Here is a 26,006-nt window from a genome sequence, read left to right on the forward strand (position 1 = left end):
GTCCTTTCCAAAGACTGCTTTATTATTGTTTTATCTTCTTCTCTCTTCTTCCATGTGAATGGATTTATATCCTTCCAAAAAGGAGCCGGGTGGGACGAAGGTCAACTGGACGAGGTGTTATGTACAGAGGGCAGGGCGGTGACATGGGACAAGGCGCGGCTATAAAAAAAAAGGAAGGGGGTGGGAGCAGGGGAGGGCGAGAAAGAGGCACCAACTCCTAGGAGAGTTTCTTGGCTTTCTGATACAAGGAGTCCACTACACGACCCATACTCTGGATGGTCTCCAGCGCTGCCTCGTAGGTCTTGTCCACAGTGGTGTTCTCAAAGATGATCAGCACACCTGAGCCTTGATCAAGGATGCCTGAAGGACAGAAACCAAATGAGTGAATATGATGCGAGGATAAAGAAAAAAGTATAACTCCTATAGCAGTTTAACAGGGACAAAACACACACATAACTTGGCTTTCATATCAAAGTAATTGCCACACTTGCTCTCCCACAATATGGCTTGCGGACTTCTGGCAAAAACCAAAGAGCCTTGATAAAAGCAACCAAAAGATGAAGAGGGCTCTATTTCACAAGGATAAAAACATGCAGGCAGTTACACACATGCTCTCGGGACAAAGGAACGACAGCACAGTAGTGCAAAAAATCACAAGGGCATTTATTGCACCTTTCATAGACTAATACCTGCTAGCCCAGTTGCTATCCTCAAAACGCGCTGATGGGCGCACGACAAATCGAGGAAGCCCGACTCACTGCGACCGGATAGAGAGCAAATGTGTTCACCCCATGGTGGACGCCAACACCTGATTGTTCGCGCGTGTGGTCACGCGAACGGTGGTGCGTTCGAACGATCATGTTCGTCCATTCTGATGTAAGCCTCGCGAGACGGTCTTGCAGAAACATCGATCTGCGCATGCGCGGAACGTCCGCACTGCTTGCCGACCCAAGAGCGAAAGAGGAAGAGCCAAAGAGGTTGGTCGGGTCTTGTCGCGCAAGACCAACCCCGCCGATCGCCGCCAGCACTAAGCTACGCGGAGAAGCCGGATTACAGGAGACAGGAGACATGCGGGGAAAACATATCCGGGATGTGCGAGAGTCTCGCATCCACACATCTTGCAAACCTCATTATCTGAAAATTTCGCTGATTTAAACTAGCAGGTTATGCACTTGACTGATATTAACCCTTGGTTAAAGAAAAAAAGCTGGCAGACTTTCCTTTAAAATTCTATGCATTTGTACAATGAAAAAAGGATAGCTTTCATTAGCAGCAGAAATAAGGGCCAACCTTGCTTTTTTGAATCTCTCACCCAAATTATGGCACCAATGACATGACTACTTGACTCATGATATAGTAATTTCAAAGCACACCAAGGTAATTTTTCTGCAAGAAAGTCTAACATAGTTTCCAGGCTGTATCTGTTTTTTATTGCAATGCTATCCCATTTTCGTTAAAAAACAAGCCTCTACCATATGTTGCAACAAGCTTCATGTGGTCCTGGTCTGGGAAACTGATCGTTCACTCAACAACTTTTACATGTTATTACATTGTGCTCTGGTGCAGCAAATCTCTGCCGTTTGTAGAAGCCACCATTTTTGCTTTTTAGAATTGTTACATACTTGCACAAATTAGAATAATTTTCCTTAGCAGCCAATCCTGTTTGCATGCCAATTAAGCATGTTATTTCCTTGGTTAAAACTATCACTGCTTCAACACCGTATGTGGAACGACTACAATTGCTGTGTAATTACTCCCTTATTAAAGAGGAGCACACGCACAAATGCATAGTGACTCCTGATGCAATGGCAATCACCAACTATTAGCTTTCATATGTATGAATAAATAGTGAGCTGACCCACGGTGAGGTGAAGCAGACTTCCAGTAATCTGCTATATCCAAAAAATAAGTTAATATCTTGATCCCAAATAGCACTAATATCATCTATTAAGCTAAGAACATATATTTAGTTAAATATTTTGGTATAAGCACAGAGGCAATGGTGAATCCCGGTCTAGTGGCACCAGACTAGTGCTGGGACAGATTACTGGACCCTGGGAAGGTCATAGCCATTGCAGTGGTCAACAACCGCACACATACGCCCAGGGCCTGGCCAAGGTGAGGGGTTCATCTGGATACATCCTGACTGGAGAAGGTCAGCATGAAGAACGATATGCAACAGCTAGTGGAAGTGAGACGAAGTGAGATAGGCCACAATCAACAGATCTCTGCACACCAGCAATGGCCTCAACTTATGCAATCAGATTGAGGATAACATTAGGCCGGCTAGCCAGACTTCAGACTGACCTTAGCCAAAGACTCAAGAAAACCCAAATGAGACAAATTACAAAAAACCACATGCGACATTAAACTTATTTCACACTGTCAGTGTGCGACAAGTGACCTTACCACTGAACTTCTTGTCCAGGATCATCTGGGACAGCTTCTTTTCTACCTTTTCCTGTGGAACAAAGAAAGCGTGAAGTTGTCGACATGTTCTGATGAAGCACACAATGCTCGGAAAAAAATGCACACCCCAAGCTTTTCATTTACACCTGAGCACTCTGGTCAATGTCTACAAGTGCAAAGCGAGCTACAGCATACACAAAAAGGAACATGTGCTCCAAGACATACATATCCTGTGCAGCCATGATCTGCATAGTGCATGGAACGGTGAATGTTCTAGGATTGTTCAACCAGCAAAATGGCTTAGTGATGGATCTGTGTGCGGGACCATATGCCGGGGATTGCCAAGATGCTAATCTTGTGTCCCATTACACTCGAACATAGACACTTTGATAGAACCAAAGCGATCTGCTTCAAAGGCTACAGACACACAAGCTGTAACCCCATTGGTACGGTGCAGAATGAGCGATTTGAACACTCCGAAATTATGGCCCTCTTTTATCTGCATCTCACATCATCACAATACTGTAAAGACCTGTGTGTATACACGCGCAGGTATGTTTATTTTCCTTGTAATATCCAGGAGATTCAGGCTCCTACTTTTTTAAATTTATTATATTTAAGGGGGTTTTAAGTGCTAAAACCATGATCTGATTATGAGGCATGCCATCGTGGGAGACTGGATTAATTTTGACCACCTGGAGTTCTTTAATGTGTTCCCGATGCACAGCACAAGGGCACTATTGCATTTCGCCCCCATCGAAATGCGACCGCCGTGGGCGGGGATGATACCGTGACCTTGTGCTTAGAAGCAAGTGGTTGAGCCCCATGCGCAGCTCAGTAGTCAGGCAGTTGAGCTTGCCAACACTTTGAAACACGAAATACAAGGCGGAGTTACTGGAATTTCCTATGTTAAATCCTAGTTTCAATTATGTAACATAAGCTGCCTTCTCAGCCTAGCAATTACACAAAACACAAGGAGGCTTGTATTATGGTTGAGCACGCAAGTATACTACGATTGTGAAATGTGGTTTCAATATTACAGTAAAACCTTGTTAAGAGGGGACGTGGCAATGAAAACGTTTTTCTTTTTTTATTTATGGGAATAAATTGGTGACATTTGGCATTCAGGTGTGATTTGTTATGCTGATATCATAACTGAAATTAGTTTTGTGCTATCTATTATAGTTTTCTAGTTACAACAATTGACAGCCTCTAATGGTCATCCCTAAATTAATGAATTATACATAAGTTCGCCAAGATTTTCACATCTGCATGTTAACAAAGGCCCATTCTGTGCAATGAAGCTATTGGTTTACTTTTTAAATGCCAAAATGAGCATAAAAATATTTTTTCAGCTTTCCTACGCATATTGTCTTATTAACGACTTTTGCAAACGCCCATTATAAATTTTTTTATGAGGCGCAGTTAAAAATAGACAGCTTTATCACACTTATCCATGTTTCAGGATCTAAGTGAAAAAGACAGAATGATTTTGTCTTCATTCATTGTAAAATGGCACTGGGATGACTGAAAGCAACTGCGCAAAATATGAAAACTGAGAAAATGGAGCTCGAAGTTCCATTTGTTGTAAACACGTAAATCTTTATTTTGAGCACCTAAAACCTGCCTGGGATGTACTCCTTTGCCTGTGGGGACACATTTGCTTTACATTTTGATGGCGTGCCGACGCGCGGCGACCATCGAGGACTGCGAAGACGCTCGCGACCAGTAGTTTTTTGGGTTCTTACAGCAGTTTCGTGCACCTTAGTTGCCTTTTTGGTCATCGTGCATCCATCCACCGTGCAGAGGCAGGTGACAGCGCACTCAAAACATCCGCTCGTGTCTCTCGTTGCCCAACCTCTTTATTAGTGGAGTTGGAGCTGAAATCCGCAGTTGAATATTTGATGTGTAAACTTCTGCTCCGCCGATGTCGCGTTGCTGTTACGACTACACAGGGACGTAACGTCACGATCGCTCGCGGTTGCGCCTTTGCTCGCAAACGCGCAGTCGCCGTTGCTTGCAGTCCTCCTCCATCATCGCTTGCGGTCGCGTAGGGGTACTGCAGTCGCGTCGTTAGCAGCGCACGCGGGCGCGCTTTCCCAGTCACCGACATGCACCGGTCGTGCCTCGTCAACAAGCTCGGCGGCGTCCGCTTCTACGAGTAGTTTTCTCCCTCTTTTCTACGCCTTTCACGGTCTTCCGTACACGTGGGCCGTTCGGAACTTCATTCCTTTGGGGCTCATCGCAGAAAACGTGCGTAAGCTGCCACGGTCATCAATCACGTTGATAGGAACGTGCAGCTCGCTACTGCGTAAATGCGCGCAAGAGAGGTTCACCAGCAATTCAAATCTACAACAAACAGCCAATAGGAGCGCGCCATGTGCCCCACGTGACTGCTACGCCCAATCGCACTGCCAGATTTCCCTTTTTTTCGCTTGCGTTTGCTGGTTTATTTTTTGGTGGAGAAATGTGTTGCTCTGGCTATCTTGATCTCCGATCTCTCCTCCTTACAATGATACCAAGATGGTGGTGCTGCGTCAACGGATAGCCAGGCGATCCGCGGTGTGACTGGGCCTTCCGAAGCCAGATTTTTTCGCAATTTTTGATGTCAGCACTCTACAAGAGTGCTGTTTTCTCGATTTCTACTGCGTATTTTGTTATAATATTTCACTACGAGGTAAATAAAGGCCCGTGGATCGCGAAAAAGATAAACCAGAATATCGAAAATTTTGACAATTTGACCCTTTTAATTGCCGCGTCCCCCCTTAAACGGTACCCGCTTAAGCAGTAGTTTCATTTTAAATGTAGTAAAGTCAAATCCCCGATTCTGCGACCATTGAACATAATGCGTTTTGCATCTGCATAAACCGTACTAGCTTATTGCGCACGTATCAGTTAACATGTAGTGTTTCCACTTTTCGTTGCAAAACCGCAGTGGTACGGCGGGCCGGCAGAACAACAATCCTCAGAGATCGGAACGGCCCCCAAGCGCAAATGCAGAGGGCGCTTGGAAGGGTGAAGCAACATCAACATAAGCATCATTTCGGTGCCATGCCAGAGTTGGAGCGTTGTGGCCCGTGTCATGCCCATGTTATGGTGTCATGCAAGCTAGGACAAAAACCAGGTGCTCAGCATAGAAGAAAAATTTGACATTGTTCGTGCCGTCGAACATGGCCCGAAGAAGTCGGTGCTGGCACGCGAGAGGGATCTACCATTGACTGTGTTGTGTGGCATTTAGAATGCGAAGAAGTTGCTCGAGAATACTGCTGTGACTGCAAAAATACGTCTGCTACAGGTTCGACTTTTCGCCATTGTTGCCTCTGTTATAGCAAAAAAAAAAAAAAAAAAAAAAAAAAAAAAAAAAAAGGCGCCCCTCAACATCTGCAGTGCTACCGTGCACGTGCATGGAGATTTCATAACGCCAAGGAGGAATCTGCTATACGAGTATTTGCCAAGAAGAGGGGGCTGGCTGAAAAGCTGCCTCGCAGCTTCAGTAGGTTTGAGACCGCTGTCGCTGCTAGGCCGCTGCGGCATCGAACGAAAATAACGCTTGTCGCACGAAGTGAATAAATACTGCATGTTTTTTCCCCCTTTCATCGCACCTTCTCTGAGTTCCGTTTTTGACAGGTAAGTGGTCGATGTAATGCTATTTCGGTTGACAGTACTACCGTTTAGCACATACTTTTTCCGAGCTCCGGCCAACTACGGTTTAACGAGGCTTCACTGTACATATACCGTTTAGTACATATGTTTTCCGAACTCCAGGCAGCTACGGTATAACGAGGTTTCACTGTATACATTTGGCGAAGCTGAATCTGCACACTAAACCTGTCAGGTGGTACAGAAACCAGCCTTCAAGGAGCAAAGGACGTGAATTGTTGGACAATCCTTCGTAACAGCCGGATGCATGCATGGCAGCCATGTCAAGCACCATAAACAAGTCGATTTCAGTAGGACGTGGATTTCCTTGTTTTTGAGGGCACTTTCCTCTCTGAGCCGCAGATTATGCACCACACTAGGTATGCAAAAGCACAGTCACATGTCAGTAGAGACATGCAGCCATGTCAATTGAAATGGGCGATCACCAAACAAAATGGCGGCCGTGATGTGTCTCTGGTGCAAATTCTAGCACTTGGTTGTTTGTGTAAACAAAAATGACAATGCACACGTAAGCGTAATGTGGTGGCATTCTCGTAATTTAAGTGCGAAGAAAAGGTGTATGAGCACTCTTCGGAGTCTGCTGGTCTTGCGCAGGATAACATTTCAGCGAATTTCGTTGATGTGGGATTGCAGTTCAACAGTTTGTTGTCAAGAGATATAAAATGCGTTTAAACTACAGGCATTCGCCGGAGATACAGAAATGTTTCATTGCTGCGGGTTTCGACTGTATTCGGCGAAGGCATTGTAGGAGGAAAACTACTACACTGTGAAACAAAGAAAGAAAGCAGACGAGATCAGCACCGAGAGAGCCAAGATAGCTGCTTGTTGGGAAAGGTGTGTGAACTCACCATGGGCAGCTTGATGGTGTTGGCAATGTGGGACACTTGGACACGCGAGTACGGTTCCACGATTCGGCACAGGTTCTGCTCCAGCATACTATCGTAGAGAGTGTCTAAGTGTGCCTGTATGATGGGGTCATCCACCAGTTCATGCTCATACTTCTTCAGTGCCTGCACATCAATGCAAAAGAAGAGTAAGAGGATATACATTTCCATGTCATAATAAACAATCTATCCAAGCTGCTACGGTCTATGCTTGTTGTAACAGGCTGCAATAATCCAGAGATAAAGGTCCATTGTATCAAAAATTAGGGTCACCGTCACAACTTCGCATATACCGCTGTATAAGCCGTAGGCGATCGAAAACATCGAAATTAAAATGGAATAACTATAAACACATTTAAGTGGTAATTGTACAGCCATGCAGCATGGCTTCTTCCTGTCCGCTTTATTCCATATGGTAGTTACTGACAGATGGTGCTTTCCCAGCATTAGAGCATATATGCACCGCATAATAAATGGCAAGATTAACCCTTTCAGGGTCAATGACGTAAATATACGGCACCGTCGGTACGATTAAAAAGCACGCCAATTTCCTAATTTCTTTTTTCCCCTGGCATGTGCATATGCGAGAATATAGGTAATTTTTTTCTCGCCCCTCCAGCTCTCGGTTTTCGTTGCATGGTTTGTTTTAGAGCTAGTTTGCTTAGGCAAGTCTATATACTACTGCTCGCGCATTGGCATGAGCGCACAGGCGGTGGTTTGGGTTTTGTTCCGCGGGCAGTTTCAGCGTCTTGCGCTCGCAAAACTGATAGCTATCTCGTTACTAAACGCTCAAAAGGTGACCGCCTGCTTCTCGCTCATTTAGTGCTCACAGGGGTGCGCATAGGAAGGATGCCGCCGTGGATGCGTTTCCTTTATTTTTTCTTGGAGACTTGCAAAAACTAATCGCCTCTGGTTGGCGATAAGATGAAGATTAGCAGAAGTTTGTCACGTTTTGCTTTTTTGACGGGCACACAACCACATAGTCTTCTTGAGTGCGCTCACCTACGCAGTTCGGTTATGCTATGGATGTAAATATTAGTGTAAGAGCAAGAACATTTGACACTTGCGAAATATTATTGTTTGCACATTTTTTAAGCTTTGAACTATGTGTATAACAATGCATCAAATCTTTTAATTCTTATAAGTTCATTTCCTTTCTTTTATTGTTTTTATTCATGAATAAACAGTACATACATACCAACACAAAATATTTTTTCCTCCCTTTACAGTCACCCTAGAAAAGTTACGGTAAATTTTTTTCGAAATAGGTCCCTCAAAAGGATTGGAACCTGCAATAAAAGATATCGACCCTGACAGGGTTAACAGCTGGCCAGTGCTGCTGCGTCAGCCGGCCGCCTCAAACGCATCGCTTGACGCGAGCGGCTGCTAAAGCGTTTGAGGAGTCAGTGGCCACCTCAAGCGTGTCGCCGCCAACATGGGGAACAGTTTACTTTTCACACAAAACAGTAGCCCACAGAATAAACAGATGTCTTAATTTTATCTTACGTGACAAGTGACAATCACCATCAAATCTGTCGCATGAAGCAGAGCTGCGGCACCAGGCAAGTTTAACTCTGAGCCCAGATCTGGGCACCCCTGCACTGCATGCAAGACCGCTCAGCCACATCACACGGCTCGCTATCTGGACAGCACGAATAGCAGCCCACCTTCTTTTTTGTGTGAACTGATGCTGTGAGAAATAAAGCAGTATCAAAAAGAAGCATTCTGTGATCGACGGCAGTTGTTTTTGAAGCACCATTTGCTACGACTTTGCTTCGAAGTTGGTTAGGCCTAGCGGCACCCTCGACACTTGCTTGGCACAACTGTGCGTGGCACTGAGCCGACAGTGGCGGGCGGTGATAAACCACTTACCGTATTTACTCAATTGTAACGTGCACCCATTTTCCGTGACCTAAAAAACGTCCTTTAGAGTACTGCACACCTCATTCTTTCATACAGAAATAAAACTTTCTCCCATGTGGTAAATCAAAGATTTACTCCCAATACACTGAAGTTGCGATAAATAAAAAAAGCAGCAGTTTCGCCCGAAAAAGCATCAATTGCGATAACAAATCAGTAGACAGCTATACGAAACATAAGGATAGTAGTTTTATCGGCTGTATAGACGTTTAAACATTTGCTTACTAACTAAATTAACAAGCATGGTGCCACGCATGCAGGAGCTAACATGAACCCGTCCCACTCAATGACCGCAGAAATTTTATCAAAACGCTGGAGTGAAGTACGCTAGCAGGAGCAAGCAAATTGACCTTTGTGTGGCGTCTCTCTCACTTCAACGCGAACTAAGCGATGAGAATATAGCGCTTGGCGCCCAGATGCGTAGACTCCTTATCTCCATCAGAGATCACTTTCAAGATGGGAGCCGCGCGGCTGCACCGCACGCAATCGCCTCCGGAGTAGGACGCCTTTCCTGTTTGCGCATGTCTCCCACATGTTAAGCTTTGGGAACTCTGCACGCCGTGATTCGGCCCGATTTCCGGCTGTCTCTGCACATGTGATCACTTTCCTTTGAATTGCGTCGTCGTGATGAGCTCGGCGTGTCTTCGCAGTCTGAAGTTCCATGCTGATAGAGCAAACGCAGAAAACGGGAAGACGGATGGTGGACTAACCTAAGCTATGGCCTACGGCAGCTAGGCTCGAAACGCATACGAGGTGGCCATTCTGAAATGCCGATGGTGATATGGCAACATGATTTAGGGTCGTACTCGATTCTAACGTGCACCCAATTTTTGGACCCGTTTTATCGGAAAAAAAGTGCGCGTTAGATTCTAGTACTTTTGGTATGTGGTCGGCACAAAAACTCCTGCCAACAGGGCGTTGCACTTTTTGCCGCTAGTATATTCATTCCTTTGCCCATTTTTGCGAATTACACAAGCAGCCTGAAATAGTTGTGTGAAGAGCACTGCCGGACACATGTATCGCCAGAGAAAAGTATGTTGTATTTACACCAGCTAGACAAAATCTACAAAAAAATGTTACAGCAGGGTCCGTTAAAAGTGCAATTTGTCTTGTTTATAACATAGGCAGACCAAACTAAAGGAGAAGAATGGTCTGTTGTATCCGAAAGTATGTTGTATGTAGATCTATTGTAACAGGCACGAACTGTACTTGTAAGATGGTACCATAACTGATAGTAGAAATCAAACTTATTATTCCAAGCTTGACATGGTCCTTGACATGCCTTGTTGCATTCACTCTGAAGGGACATTGAAGTAATTTTCTATTTTGAATGTAGAGCCAAGCGCCTTTATAACAAAGTGTTCCGGACGTCCAAAGTCCTTCATTTTACAGGTTACTTCATCGTAAGGGTTACGCACTGTACCGCTCACAATAGAGCAGGCTAATCATGTTAAGGGAAAGACAGAAAGAAAGAAAAACTTTATTTAACTGATTCGCATTTGTTGCATTGTGGGCTGTAAACATAGTGACTGGCGTTATGTCAAGCTGGGACACCGTGTCTCTCTGCAAGGCAGCATACGAGCGAAGTGGGTGAAGTGCATCGTACTGTTGCTATCCGATCGGCGCCAGGATTTGCGCATTTGCTGCCGTCACTTTACACCGCCGGATCACTACCCCGATAGCATTTTGCGAGTCCGGTATTCGGGTAAATGCAAGGGCAAAGTGGCTGGGCCTGGCCGTTTCACCATGCCATATCACGGGATGAGCAAAACCGCAAATGTTAAGGGAAGAGGAGGGGATCAGAAATAGCTTTTTTGTTTGACAGAAAGGGCTGAAATTTGGCACACACACTGCTCATTGCAATAAAGAGACAAATCTAAAATTTCATTAGGATATCTTCATTAGTTTTTTTTAATAAGAATTTATATGTTCCCTGCTTGTGGAAAGCCTGGCACAGTAACGAAACACGATAGGGAGCTGGGAATACTTTGCAGCTTGCCCAAATGCTTAATCTACACCAAGACAGTGTTAAGATTGTTTTTTTAGTACGCTAATAATTTTTTGCTCAACATAACATGCACATGACTGTGCCTCACTGCATGGAGCCATGTAGTTATTGTGAAATAATTCAATAATGGAAAGATAAACATTTCAAGACTGTCTTTAAGTACAGCACAGCTTGTGGATCGCAACAAAACAAAATGGACCAAAATCGGTCCGGCCATTGTTGTGCTATGCTTTCCACGAGCGAGGTGATTGACAAAAAAAAAATGCAATTGAGAAAACTGGCAGCAAAGTTTTAAAAGCACTGCAAATTTATTAAAAAACACCAGGGCTACAATATTTTGAACCATTGCTGTCGGGCATCTTACACCTTTGCCTCTTTGTTTAGTGGGCTTTGTATACCTTCTTCAGCAGGCGTTCTTTATCCTTTTCTTGAGCCCTCTGGAGTAGTGCATTACCACCACTTTCACTACCAGACCAAGCCTAGTATCGCAGTGTACACCCACAGAACGTTGTTGGCATCTTGGGCACAGAGTTATCAAAGAGTTCATCGCGGAAACCTGCACAATAATGAACTCACAGTCACAAGGGGCCGAAATTTGTTCTTGGCCTTGCTGGTCCATCAAACTGAACTTCCGCTCAGTTGCGAACAGTGCGCGAAGGGAGTCGCATAAGCTGCATGCCTGCACTTCAGCAGTCACCGCTGACACAAAATGCGGCTCGATTCCTCTGGTGAGCCTTGAGTCACCATACCGTATGTAACTCGTCGATGGTTGGGGCTCACTAGCAGGCTGAGTGTCCTGTCGCACGATGCGTCGGAAACGGTACACCGTCTCTGCCGGCAATGGTGACCTTCGACCCGCGTCGCCTCCAACGATGCGATCTGGGTTGCTGACTCAGTCGTACGCACAGGTGCGAGAGCCTCCGTTGGCACGTCTTCTGGTGGCTTGGTTATCAGTGTCGATGTCACAGGGCGATTGTCGGCTTCGCTGCTGGAATCGCACGGTGCAAGATAACGCGGCTCGTTATCCGCGTGTTCAGTCGGGTGCTCCGCTTCTCCTGCTGGCCGCCGTCTTTTTCTCGCCTCAGGAGGCTTGCGCTCCCGTTTTCTGAAGGCATGTATAGTTTAAAATTTCTTTTTCGAATGAGCGACGATCCATCACTCACCTGGGAGCTTTCATAAATCTGAATTATGCGAGTGTCAAACGAAGAAAGACGCCGGCGTGGTTTTCAAAGCAGACAACTGCGGTCCGCTGTGGTTGCCAGCTTGCCTGCTGCTGCAGCAGCAGCCAATGGCGAGACGCTTTTCAACACGGCAACGAATTGGAGGCCCGCTGTCATCGCAGGGCCCACGTGACAACTTCTAGCAGACCCACGCTTCTTTTCTGTTTGTATGTTTGTTACAAGATGGCGACGTCCGAAGAATTCGGAAACGGAATGGCGAAACTTCGAGCTTTCGAACGCTACCAAGATGGTGGCGGGTAAGACAAGTTAGGGCTCCGCAAACTGCGGTGATTTTACGCGATTTAAAACTGTTTTCTCGCCCTACGCACTGATAAATTAATTTTTTTCGAGCACTTTTAGTGCGTTTTCAGCCAAACCATTTTGATACAATGTAGATTAGGCATTGCAGATACCGAAACACGTTGTTGCCAAAAATCTATCTTTTTTTGCGACTTTTGCTATCTGATCCCCGCGTCCCCCCTTAACCCTTTCACTGTCACTGACGTACCGGTACGTCATCGCGCTTCCCCCCCACAGTGTCACTGACGTACCGGTACGTTCTGTATCGCGCGTTCAAAATTTCGCGCCTGAGCGCAAAGCTAGCGCTCCCGGACTTGGCCACGCCATCTGTTGACTCTTCCTACAAGTTCGTATTTTCGCCCCGGCCTGTGTTAATACACGTATTGAAGAGTACGGTGCGACTGCCACGCCCCCCTTTATTTTTGCCGAGTGGCGCAGTGGCTCCGCGTTCGCTGGATCATGCGTCGCGCGCGTGTGGTTATGGGTTCAAGGGTTGTTCTGCCATCTCCGCCGGTTTGAAGGTTTTTATTTTCTTCTGTTGGTGTGTCTGCTACGGCGCGTCAAGTTCAGGCGCACGCGCCGCCGTTGCCTCTCCGAAAAGAGTGACTCGATTGCTGCTTTCGCTCTCTCGCCGCACCCTCGCTTCCGACTTGCAGCAGTAAACGTAAAGCCCTTCGAACTTGTTTTAGCCTTTTTCAATCTCCCTCTTCTTGATCACACAACGTCCCATTTATCTCCGTTGCGCGGGCGAATGAAAGCGCATCCTCCCTGCGCGCGGTTACTTTCGGATAGCCGAGCAGCTCGAGACCTTCGTCTGTTCATTGGAGCGGTGGCTCTTACGATTCAGAATATGAGCCGAGCTCGGATTTGGACTCGGACAGCGTCTAACGCGACGAAGAGATGAGTTCCGCATCGTCAGATTCGGATGTTGAACGGATGTTATAGTCAGGCTGATGATGATGATGATGTTTACTAATAACAGTTGCAGAACATTAAAATGTGCATATTGCACTGACTATGTTATTTGTATACCAATCATAATCAAAAATAAATTGCTATGTTCATTCCCTGTTATGCTCGCTCCCTGAAACCAAGCCGACACTGGGGGTGCGTCACGGCCAGAAAGGTCCGACAGCGAAAGGGTTAATGGTCTGCATGGTGCAACCACCTGGTGGCACAGAGCTCAACCAAACACAGTAGCAGTAACAAAGTGTATTCTTTGCTGCTGGTGTAAATTTTTCGCAGGAGCGTAATCGTGAACACGCTGTTTTTGTAAAGGTTTAAAATATTTAACACTTGGTGAAAGCAATATTAACTCTTTGTTTCGCTCTGTGCCACGAGGTGGCTGGACCGTGCAGACCGATCATCAGCAATTTACGCCTCCAACCATCCATCGAAATGGCCAGCTCGACTGTGGTTACTGGAATAAAAGACACGTTCGGCACTGCAACAGAATGCTCTCAACGCACGCTGCTTCGATAGCTCTCGCTTGGGGTCAACTGCCAAGCAGCTGGCAGAGACGTCAAAGAGGCTTTGCGCACTCAAGTCATAAAAAACCGGAAGTAGACGACACAACATGCCATCATGATGCAGAGCCAGTGAAGGCGGAGCTTAGCCCCGATCACTCGGCAAACGAGTTGAGGAGAAAATACATGGCTACAGAGGAGGGTAACTTGTAATCGTCCATAGCTCTCTTAATATGAGACGCTTCACACAAATTGTGGTGCGAATGATTAGCTGTAGCCTACGCATCTACAAAATTTCACCGAACCATTTGAGGGGCCCTTTAAAGAAGGCCTGCAGCTGGTCCCGCCATGTGAATCGATGTCGAGTTGCAGGGGAGCTTCCGAGATCCTCAACCATAAAAATTGCTCCTCTCTCAAAGCAGGTGGTATACCGAACGCGCTTAGTCGTCGTAATGTCGCAAATGAACAGAGTTAAAGCGTGAAAGGTCGCAGGGTACTGCCCGCACCATAACCGAGGCACCAGCCACAAGCACAGCGAAAATGAGTTGATTCGAACAAAAAACAAGTTTTGACCTCGGTTGTCTTGTCTATGGATTGTATCGAGACAAAGATGCAGGTTGCCAACGCAACGCTAAAAATCATGGGCTTTAGAATATTTCTTTTAAAATGGTCAATTTTGCCGTTTTACGATACAGTCGAACCCGGCTATATCGAACTCTCCAAAAAACGGCTATCAGTTCGATATAGAGCATAATTCGATATAAGCCTGCTAAATAATTGGATGTCATAAAAGCACATACCATTCATAAAATCACTTTATTGATGAAACTAGCTTAGTTTTGCACGAAATAGTCCTGCATTTTCTTCTGCTTGGGCAATTTCGCTGCGTGCGAGGCACGCACTTTTCCACTTTGTTTAAGGAGTCGGAGCAGCTGAGGCCGCAACATTCCGCATTCGCGCAGAAGCACCGGACTAGTGCGAGCGCACCAATCACTTCGGAGGATGTGGGCCAAAGACGGTCATTGCTTTCCCCGTTGTGCCCATTTTCACTTGTGCTCGGCACGATGTCAGCAATGTAGTCTTCGTTTCCGGGCTCTCCCGTGGTCGCGACACCATCATTTGCGCTCACAAACTCGTCCACCGTTGATTCGTCAACAGCTTCCGGAAATTCTGACAGCTCGCTTCAAACTTCGGCAACAACGGCAACGGCTTCGTCATTAATCAGAATTTACAGTCATCACCGAGCACGCGGAAGTCGGTACGGCTGAAGCTATTTTGGATGAACCACTCGTACACGGCCGTGCGTACGCGTCGGGCGCCACGGGCATAACTACGGGCACCGGGTCGCGAGTTAGGCCGCTTTAGCCCTAATTTCCCCCTTCAAGATCGTGCCGAGAGTGCACCTCGGAATCTTGTACGTTGCGGGGACATCCGACTTGTAACCGCGTTCGACCCGATTTATGATTTCGAGCTCCACGACGAAAGGCGAATTCTGCCGCTTCATCACGGCAACACTACGGGAGAAGGCGCACACAATGAATCAGATAAGCAGCGAGACAACTCGCACTTTCGCTGCTTTCGCCATCTTGCACGACGAGGGCACAAGAGCCTCTGATTGGCTGTCTGAGCAAGCGCTGCGGGCGGGCGGGCCAGGATCATTTTTTGTAGGGGGGTGTCGGCGGCTCCGAGGTAGCGCGGTCACGTAGGGAGAGCGGTTGGATGGAGCCGCGCCGCCGGGTTTTCCCGTCACTGCGAGGGAAAGCCAACTTCCGGGGGCACTTTCCGCCGCTTGACGTTCGATATATCGGGAGTCGCTACTAGTTTTGTTCGATGTAAGCGTAATTTTTGCTATATATACTCGTAACTATACCGTGTCCAGAAATTGTTCGATATATGGAATAATTCGATGTAAACGGGTTCGATATAGTCGGGCTCGACTGTATATGCAAGGGTCGAATTCAAGCAATGAAAGTAATTAAAAGTCATGTTGCAAACGAATAAATACTACTAGTATATTCAAACCTTCCTTAGACAGGCCATTTTGATGCAGAGGTGTTCGACTGTATGCTATAGACATTATATAAGTCACTAATGCATTATTCCACCAGCACCATAAGTTCTTTTTAAGGGGGGATGAGGGTCTTGAAAACTTTTTTTTTTATTTCTTAACATATCTTTCTGAAAATTGGCATGCAGATATATCTTTGAATGCTGATCCCAAATATATATTCAGATTTTATATATCTCATCTAGAAATTAAGATATTGCAAAATAATTTATCCCACATAGGTCTTTTCTTACGGGCCATTATGATAATTTCTTAATTAAAATAACTAGTTTTAAAGAATAGCTGTCATTTCCAAGGGCACACTGCACATCCTAAAGCTAAAGAAATTTTCAAAAAGTCATCCTATAGGTCATGAATGAATAACAAAGTAGGAAGAAAAAAACAATGCGGGAGTAATTAGCTTACATCTGACTTAATTGCTAGTCTATTGGGTTTAATGAAAAATGGAAAGCTTTAGGATGTAGCTGAGGTCTGAGCTCGGTTCAGCCGCGTCCGTCGGCACCGAAGCGGCGTGCGGAAACGCCGAAGTCGACGGTAGGCTTCGGTCAGCCGGCTCGGCCGCTTCCGACGACACGGAATCCGAAGCGACTTGCAGCGTCTCAAAAGTTGGCATTTTCGACGGGCTTAGTCCAGGCGCATCCACCGGCACTGCAGAGACTTGCGGTAACACCGAAGTTGACACCGATCGGCACTGTCCAGCCGCGAGCTGTCCAGCCGCATCCACCAAGGGCACAGCAGCTTGCGGCATCACCGAAGCTGTAGTTCTAGACGACGTAGCGCTCTTCTTATTCCATGCGCGTCTCTTTTTGCTGACTGCTTTTCGCGTGCTTACTTTCAAGCGCGCGTCTCGCGCCATCGTGACACGCGCAACAAAGACACCAGGCACGCAAAAGCAAGAAATTCGTGGTTAAAAGAAGCGACTCAATAGCCAAAATATCTACAAGAACGATAAAGGAAAAGGCAGAACGAGAAATACTAGGAAACAAAGAGGAGCGCGAGAAATGACGTGCGTGCAGGCGAAAGCAGACGACGCGAAGGAGTCGAACAACGCGGCCACGGGGCCGCAGCAGGCGAAGCATGCGTCACGGCCAATCAGAGGGCTGCCCTCGAGGAGGCGCCCGTTTCACCCAATCAGCGGCTGTCTCGCGACGATTTCCCGCTTGAGAACGGGTGCCGATCGCTCCGCTGCGCGAGGGTCTACAGCGTGCCGAGGGGCGCCAGAATGGAGAGCGGGAAACCAGCTTTCAAACGAGACCAAGATGGCGCCGATCGGTTCGCGTCGCGCGGAGCTACGGCAGCTTGAAAATGAGGCAAACCTTCGCGCTTGGCGTTCAATTTCGGCTCACCGACGTTTCTAAATTGCCGTTTTTCTTATACTTCGAGTAGGAATTTAGCCATAATATTTTGTAGAGGCATAGTTGGGACATTAAAGGCTTCAAAAACGCAATTTTTGAAAATTGCCATTTTTGACCATTTTTCGCGATTTCAAGACCCGCGTCCCCCCTTAAATATAGCTCTATAACTATAACTTCCGAAAGGCAAGGTGACTCCATCACAGGTGGTGCAAAGTGCAGAGAGAGTAACACACACGTGGTTGGTTGATCTCTTCATACTGTTGTTGACCAAACCGAAATTCAATGCAATCAACTTTCTTTCACGTATGCAATGCACTAGCTTCAATGTCACAGTTACATGCAGTGTTCACATACCTCTTGGAATTCGGCGAGTGAGCGGCGATGGCTGGCCTTGGCAACACTTTTCATAGCTTCCACCTGGGGCCCCGCATACCGCAGTGCCAGTTTGCCCATGACAATGGACTGCACGTCCTCTGGCAAGTTCAGCATGATCTTAGACAACAGCATGTACTTGAGTGCTATGAGGGCCTGCATGATGAAGAGAGAAGGGCCTCTCCATGTTGAATGAATGCAAGAAAGAATCCTTGCATACAAGCAAGCACATACTACTGCAAGACCATGAAAGACCAAATGAACTGTTCACTCATTACAGCAGCAGTCCACCACACATCACAGAACACTGAGTGAAGGCTAGGCTGTTTGTGTCATGTGTACTCCCCTGCTAATGAAAATCTCCAGCCGAGCTCTTTGTTATGGACTGCATGAAGAGATGGAATTTACCTTCACAGACGAAAATGACTTTTTTAAAATAAGCTTTCATAATGAAAGTGGTGCATTGTCATCACAATTTGCTACAGATATCAAGCACACAGGGGTGGTATTCTTGGGTGAATACTTTGTAGGACAACAATATCAGTTTCGCAAGCCTCTGCATCAGACTTGTTGAAGTGTGCGTCCGGCAGCGTTTCTGGTACTCTGCACAGATAGCAAGCTTGGCAAAGTCCCAAAAATGCTGGGGCCGATTACACCAATGCATACAGCGCTGAGTTGTGCAAAATCTCGCCAAACTAATATTACCTCAGAAAGTTTTTGGCCGAAAATACCACTCAAGATCGTAGTGGTGCACAAAATGAACAAACAGTATCCAAGTGCAATCTGCAGGCAATTTATGGGCCCATTTTCTCTGCAGAAAGGTGTGCATTAGATTTGGGTAATGCATGGTACACAAGCGGTTATGAGTCCAGCCCTCATCAGTATTCGACCACCACAGCTAAGAATCAAACACGGAACCTCGTTGTTAGCACCACAACACCGTAGTAGTGAGCCACTGAGACAGGTCGTCCTAAATGTCAAGACATGCATGCTCATGTACTTGCTAACTTGCCTTTGGAGAGTCGACCGAGTCGTAGCACTCAAATGCCTCATAGAAGTAGGAGAACGCCGTTTTGAAGTCCCGTTCGTCAGCAGCATGCAGCACCCCACTCTGCAAGTCAAGGGCTGCCTGCAACTTGGGGGGACAGTAAATTGCGTTGGCTGTTGTGCGAGCACTGGTCAGGGCAGCACGTGCCTTGGGCAGGTTGCTCAGGGCATGGTACACTTTGCTCTCAAGCAGCTGCACTTCCACCAGCAGGTTCTTGTCGTCCAGCTTCTTCAGCTCCTTTAGGAGACTGCTCCCTGCATTCAGCACATTTACCGCACATCACTGTGATCTGCTCTGCAAGCAATGTATGTCTCTTTCAGTAACACAGCTGGGACGCCACAATGACGCTACCTGCCAAGTGAGTTTCGTTGAGCCTCAGTCAATAATTTTGCTACCTTTGCACTTGACCATTGCAGGAAGGCAGCTTCATACAAATGTTCTTTCACTGACAGCCCAACGGCATTCACATTAATGTCAATGCACATTCTCTCTCTCTCTCACACACACACACACACACACACACACACACACACACACACACACACACACACACACACACACACACACACACACACACACGCAAACACACACACAGAGAGAACCTCTGACTGACTGACTGTCTAAATGCTGGTGTGAGATCAGACTGAGATGGCTAATCACAATACCCTCTAGAGCGTCTTGTGAATAGAAAAATTAAAGAAAAGGGAAGAAAGCCATGTCAGAATTATACAAAATGATATCACACAGCCTTTAAAAATTAAAGAGTCCACACAAAAGAAATTACGCCGCAGCTGCCTTAACCCACTAAAGGGACGTTGAAGAGGTTCTAGAATTGGAAGATCTGAAGTGGCTTGGAAGGCTGCCAGAATATAATTCGACTCCTGAAGTTATTATCTCAATAGTGTGCATAGCAGCACCGTAATCTGCGTTTAAATTTTCTTAGAAACGCCGCCCTCCTTGCGTGCCACGTAAGCGCTATGTTGAAATCATGCACATCGCTGATATGAATATGTAGAGATGACTGTGACAACATCACAATCATCTTCGTCATGAGAGCCTGTTACCCGAACAGCGGCTGCTTGTTTTTGCTAAATCAAAGCAACTTGTGGCTTGTTAAACTGTGATTTTCGTATTCAAGGAGTGAAAAACTATAATAATTTGCTGAAAGCTCACTTAATTCTGAGCTGAATTTTTTAATTTTTGGCTCCCAATGGTCCTTTCACATTGTAACTGCATTGTGAAAGTTTCATGAATTGTGCTTTGTTATTTCAAATGCTACGATGCTGTACTTTTTGGGAGCAAAACCGGATGCAGGTCCTCAAAGGTACACTATAATTGGGAAACAAGAAAGCTTACTTTCATTGGCTATACGAAGCTTTACACAGGCCCGCTTTAGCCTTCTGATGGCAAAATCAGCATTTTAATGGCATTTTTTCAGTTGGGAGGTATTTTTACTACTCAAGCGTGTTGCATGATTTCGGCAGGTAATCGGAAAGGCCTTTGTTGCTGCTTTCCCAGACACACACGGTGCTGACATAATTGATACAGATGAACGCGTGATATTTTGTGACTGGTGCAGGCATACAAAAGTAAAGCACAGTACACAGAACTTCACAGACCTCTCTTGTGATGACAGTTGATTTCTAGCATAAAAACCTGTTACATGATTTATTGGGTGACATTTCTGTCAGAAGCTTCTGACCTATCATAAGATGGGGCCCACCTTTGATTACCGAATGTGGCTTGTCACATTTTTATTCATAGCTGATCTCGTTTGGCAGATGAATATACATTTTCTTTGTCAGTTTCTGTTCTTTCCCACTTTACAATTTCTAATAAAATCACGCAATAAAGATCCTTATTTACAGATTATCTTTATAAAATATCAACATTTTATGCTCTATTTGTGCTTGCAACTGCCTGTAAAAGCTTTGTAACAGTAAAAAATACTGTGCATGGTCTGTTGACCACTCGCGAATGCAAAAAGCGCAGAAAGGCATTAGCATTGTGAAAAGACATCGACACGAAATTGCAGCCCATGCAAAATTGCAGCCCATGCTACAAAGACACATTGTATATATAAATTGTAATGGATTCATCATTCACGGCATTCTATTGTGAAGCTTAAAAAAAAGAAGTTTTGAGAAGCAAACACTATGCATGATAAACATAAACAAGTGCTGCACACAGTAGTACTTGCTCTGTTCAGCACTTCTCCAATTTTTCTGATCAATAGATAAGACATCATGCAGCTGAGAAAAAATATAGTGGTGGTCATTCTGACAAGACCCTTCTTAGCAAAGCAGCATACTAAGGAAAACGGTATGTTTATTCTGTAATTATTCGAAAAGGAAAATGGTGCTGTACTTTTAAAAGCACACTGAGTGTTTATGGGTAAATAATCTTTCTCACACGTCCTCATTGATGCACTGTGAACTCCACGGCACTGTAATGAAGGGATGCCTCTGAAGTTAATCACATGAATTAGCAAGAAAAATAACTGAAATGCAGTGTCTAACCAAGTTGAGGGGCCGTGGTATCCTATACTGAGTACATTTACTTGCACAGGCAAATGTAGTCATCAAGGCAGTCTAGACAGGGTTGTGAACCATTTTGAGTTTCATGTTAAGGAACATAGCAAACTAAGATTCCAATCAGCTTACCTAACTGAAGAGCTTCAGTGTAGCGTCCGGTGTCATAGTAGAGGGCTATAAGCCGTGCCTGCAAGATGGTAGCGACACACATCAGCCACAAAAAGGTACTTGCACAACCTGCAGTGCTATGCCATCCTCCAAGGCCAAATACCCATATAGAGTCTTGTTTTACTGCTGCTAGCTACAGCAGCCCCAATAATTCATTAATTAGCATGCTCCACCAACGCACTGCTGCTGTAGTGGCAATTCGGTGCAGCAGACTGAAAACACAAGCCGAGCACAGCAGGCAACTGAACTTATGATTGAAAAGGTAAAACAAACAGTATCTGGCAAGAAATGAGATTGCCAGTAGCTTGCCAATACACACACAAATATATGCGATTCAGACCATAACAACCACCCTTTCCTTCATGTGTTTGGCAAATGGCAAATAAATATACACTGACATGCTACTGCACCAACGTCTTGGCAATATGCAGTACCTTTTGCTGCTAGACTAATGCTGAAACTGCCTGCTGCAAGGAGGCTTACAGGAGGCCACACAGACTACTGCTACAGTGATGTAGGGTTTCTTATTAACCATATGTGGTGCTTTAATCATGTTAAAAGTGTCTCACAGAAGGAAACAAATGCAAGACCAGCATGCAATGTAGTTTTATTAAATTAGGAACCTGCTGCCTATGCCTCCATATAGTGGAGTTACATCTGACCAATGCTGTCATTTAGCTGTCAATGAAACAATTACTTGTCTAGTCAACTTCCCCTAACTTTCACCTAATAGCAGATATCTGCAGCCTTTGGTAATAATTGTCAAGTACAAAATAAACAAAATATTAAAAAATAACAATGAAGCTTTTCATATTTACACACAGTTCAAAGCAAGTGCAAATGCAGCAGTGGCAATTTTTGTACCTTAAACCAAGCAGCATTCCTCCATGCATAATATACACCTACAAGCATCTAGTGAAATAGCTTGCCGACGAGTGTCGGTGCATGAACTACAGAATAAACTTGTCTGCAATGCCTAAACCTTAAAAAAAAAAAAAAAAAAAAAAAAAAAGCAGAAAAGGGAAAAGAATGCATACGCACCTCTAGGGACTGTCGCAAGAAAGTCCTCTTCTCATGCTGAGCCCAGTCTATGCACTCCTTGCACAGTTCCACCTAGACAACGGATTATTCAGTGTCACCAGATGCATCAGCTCCTTTCCCTCTACATGGTCAGAGACATTTCAGTCACATGCACAGCACCTAAACTGCACCTTACTGAGCATATAAACAAGAAAGCTGACTTCACAGTAGTACTAGCTCATCTGGACAATTTAGGCATCAATTAAAAATGTTAGCCCAATTAATCTAAACCTTTTAGTTGAACAACTGTATCTACAGATGTACATGCATGAGCTAAAGAAAACAAACACTCATGGTTTTTGTTAACAGAAGTTGAATAAAAATAAAAACAATCTGAATGCACAGTTGCTTTTAATATCACATCAGTGACACTTTGCTTGAGTGTACATACATACGTCAAGTATATAAAACTCACAAATACAATCACTGTTTTCCCACTGACCGGAAGTGCAGTGCACACGACAGGTACACCAACTTAATCGCAACACTTCCTTGCTACTGCTAAAGCTAACGAAATGGAGACATTGGTGGCGACGTTTGCCTGATCATGTAACATCAACCAATTAATTGGGATCAGAAAAATGCATTGAGAAGCACAACTGTTTTTTTTTTTTTAATTATGAGGTTTTACGTGCCAAAACCACTTTTTGATTAGGAGGCACGCCGTAGTGGAGGACTCCGGAAATTTCGACCACCTGGGGTTCTTTAACGAGCGCCTAAATCTAAGTACACGGGTGTTTATCGCATTTCGCCCCCATCGAGATGCGGCCACCGTGGCCGGGACTCAATCCTGCGACCTCGTGCTCAGTAGCCCAACACCATAGCCACTGAGCAACCACGGCGGGTAGAAGCACTACTAGATGAATTGCAAGGCTAATTAATCGCTCAGCCCTAATCTCAAGACACCTGTAGCACAACTTAACAAAACTTACTTTTTTGCAAGTATAAGTATTCATGCAGTGCCTGAAAAGGTTACATTCTAATGGTTTGCACCCGAGCAATGTACCTCAGACCGATTAGAATTAATTATACCTGAAAAAGAAACAAACATGCTTCTCTCATTAGTGGCTACACTTATCAGATTCCTTTTCTTGGCACACTGAAATGGGGGCAATTAAATGCCAGAAGTCTCACCTCAAGACCCGTGCCAGCCTCCATGTCGAGAAACATGTCTACAAGGGCGCGAACCAACTTGGCTGCTTTGGCTTTACTGATCAAGTTAAGGAATGGCCGTGTGGTCTTGATCAGGTTACCGAGCTCTGAGAAGAAAATTGTAAAGATACAAGTGTGAAAAATGAGTCCCTCCATTGGAAACGTACTCTGCCAACCACAATACAAATGACGCTATCAACGAAAGTAATCCTTCAAAATTGAGCAACTTTCTTCATTTCCATAGCAATACATACGCACATGCAAAGGTCATGGTACTACACATTCATTTCAGTACCGGCTTCCCACACTCACCTAGCTTACCCTCACATGGTGCAAGTCCTTTGATGCCAAGGGATCTTCATCATTAAGAGTTTACAGTATTTGACAAGACATAATCCACTGATCACATTTAGCAATTAATTCAAAGAGCAGCATTGGTTACCTTTAGCTTTGCCCTCTTTGCTGAGCTTCTGCCCAAGGTCCAGGATACTCTGCACTCTGTCCTGTGAATCTTCATCTTCAGTTGACTCCTCAGTGGGTGCTACTTCAAATCAACAACAGGCACTGCATCAGGCATAGACTGCTCCAGTCATATATGAGGAATATGGCGGGAAGGAGAGAGGATCAGCACACCAAACCAAGAATTGCAGAATCCCACAATGACATGATAAAAATATCAAACCTAGCAAGAAAGTAAAATATCCAGCTGCCTAGATTGTGTTGCTCACACTTATCTCGGCGTAGTGTGTGCTTAATCCTAAGCTTAAGCCTCATATATTTACAGTTCGATTTTCATTTCGCTGTTGCTTCAGGACGAATCGATGCCAAGTGTTACATCACACAAATGCTCCTGGATTGTACAAGTCACTGTCAGAGCACTCCAGATAATTTCTACCGCCTGCGGTTCTTTACCGTACACCAACATCAGCAAACGAACTTTTTTTTTTGCTTGTTTGCATGCATTCCTCTTGCGAACGCATGCAACCGGCAACCAAAGCCTTGACCTCGTGTCCAGAAGTGGAACGTCATTCGCTCAGCCGCACAGCGACAAATCACCCACCCGCCTGCGCTGACAATTTTGGCATAAGCGCTGCCAGCAAAGGTACTGAAATACCGTAAGACTGTCACCTGCAGTATGTAAATTACCGTGGTCCATAAGCTCGTGGTAGACAACCATTGTAGAGGGGCCCGCAACAACAAAAACGAATTACGTCTGCTCCCGTACAAGCCTCAAGCGACAATACCGACAACAAACACGATTCGGGTGAATGATTGCGCAACCGGCGAACCCCAGAAATAAACATTTGGCGCGGGGGTCGTAGCTGTCGGCGCCGACGTCACCGTGACAGGCACATTCATGACGTCGAGGTACCAGCGACAAGGGACATTAGGTTTCCGATCGCTTTAGAGTCCGCACAGAGCTCACGTTTAATAAACTCAATAGGCTACCGCACACTGACGGTAAATTCTTTTAATTTTCTCGTTGTGGCCGTCTACGCACACGCATGAATGAATCGACGTGGTGCTAAAGACACACTGCAAGCTCAGCTCCGGCGATATAATACATATATATACAGACGGCGCGCTCATTCGTAACACGTGCACAAAATACTCTGCCAGTCTCAGTATTTTACGCAGCCGGCGCAATCAAAACGCCAGCAGACAGCCGAGATCACGACAGTTCAGCTGCTTTGTCGCTGTTCGCAATGCGGAGCTAGGTTGTACGGAGAATTTAGCCTCCTGCGACCAAACCAGGCTCTGCATCATAGACAATTTTTAAAGCCAGTGGTTCTCTTTAGCTTTTTCCCAACTTCAAAAATATATAGGCGGAAACAACGCGTTGTGAAGAAACGTAGGCTGTGCGCTACTCACTGGACAGGTTCGCCGGCGGTGCGTTTGACCAGCACTGAAAACAGCAACTCATGCTGCCCGCGTGTGTTCGAATATGCCGAACCCGCGTGCAGTCAGCCTTGTCAAACGTCACTTCGCCCAAGTTTCAATGCAATGCATCTTCAATTGACTTTGTAACCCATCGAATCGGCGGTGGAGGACGTAAAGACTCCGTAAACAGTGATCGGCTACGGCAACCAACGAGCAGGGTGCCCCATCCTAACAGACGGGTTAGGCCTACAGCCACCGCGATCTACCTGTGTTGAATAAAGTTACTGCGACTTAAAACGAAGTAGATAACAGGGAAACAAAAGTTGACTGAAATGAAATAATTTTTTTCCACTCACCTGGCGGTAAGAAAGGAGGCGGGTCCTTATTTTTGTCTAAGTTCACCGTGACTCTAGACCTCTCTACAACTGCTGCAGCAGCCATCTTTACATAAACTCTCGCGAAAGTTCGCTGTGGCCGTTGA

At 45.5% G+C, this 26,006-nt stretch overlaps 1 protein-coding gene across 4 annotated transcripts; it reads right to left on the minus strand.

Moving 5' to 3' along the window:
• On the minus strand, positions 1–26,006 carry LOC126530612 (26S proteasome non-ATPase regulatory subunit 11-like). Of its 4 annotated transcripts, none has more exons than XM_050177876.3 (10): positions 25,882–26,006; positions 24,087–24,185; positions 23,627–23,751; positions 22,454–22,525; positions 21,374–21,431; positions 18,675–18,964; positions 17,645–17,818; positions 6,918–7,079; positions 2,410–2,461; positions 1–360 (listed from the first exon to the last, which is right to left on the minus strand). In XM_050177876.3, the coding sequence occupies exons 1-10, from the start codon at positions 25,964–25,966 to the stop codon at positions 218–220; spliced, it is 1,260 nt and encodes a 419-aa protein (XP_050033833.2). In that variant the 5' UTR covers positions 25,967–26,006; the 3' UTR covers positions 1–217. The 4 variants fall into 4 exon arrangements, with proteins under 4 accessions (XP_050033833.2, XP_050033832.2, XP_054926639.2 ...); XM_050177875.3 differs by having other exon boundaries at positions 24,087–24,188; XM_055070664.2 differs by lacking the exon at positions 25,882–26,006 and adding an exon at positions 25,517–25,793.

Source organism: Dermacentor andersoni, chromosome 2 (genome assembly GCF_023375885.2).
Source record: "Dermacentor andersoni chromosome 2, qqDerAnde1_hic_scaffold, whole genome shotgun sequence".
NCBI classification, from domain to species: domain Eukaryota; kingdom Metazoa; phylum Arthropoda; class Arachnida; order Ixodida; family Ixodidae; genus Dermacentor; species Dermacentor andersoni.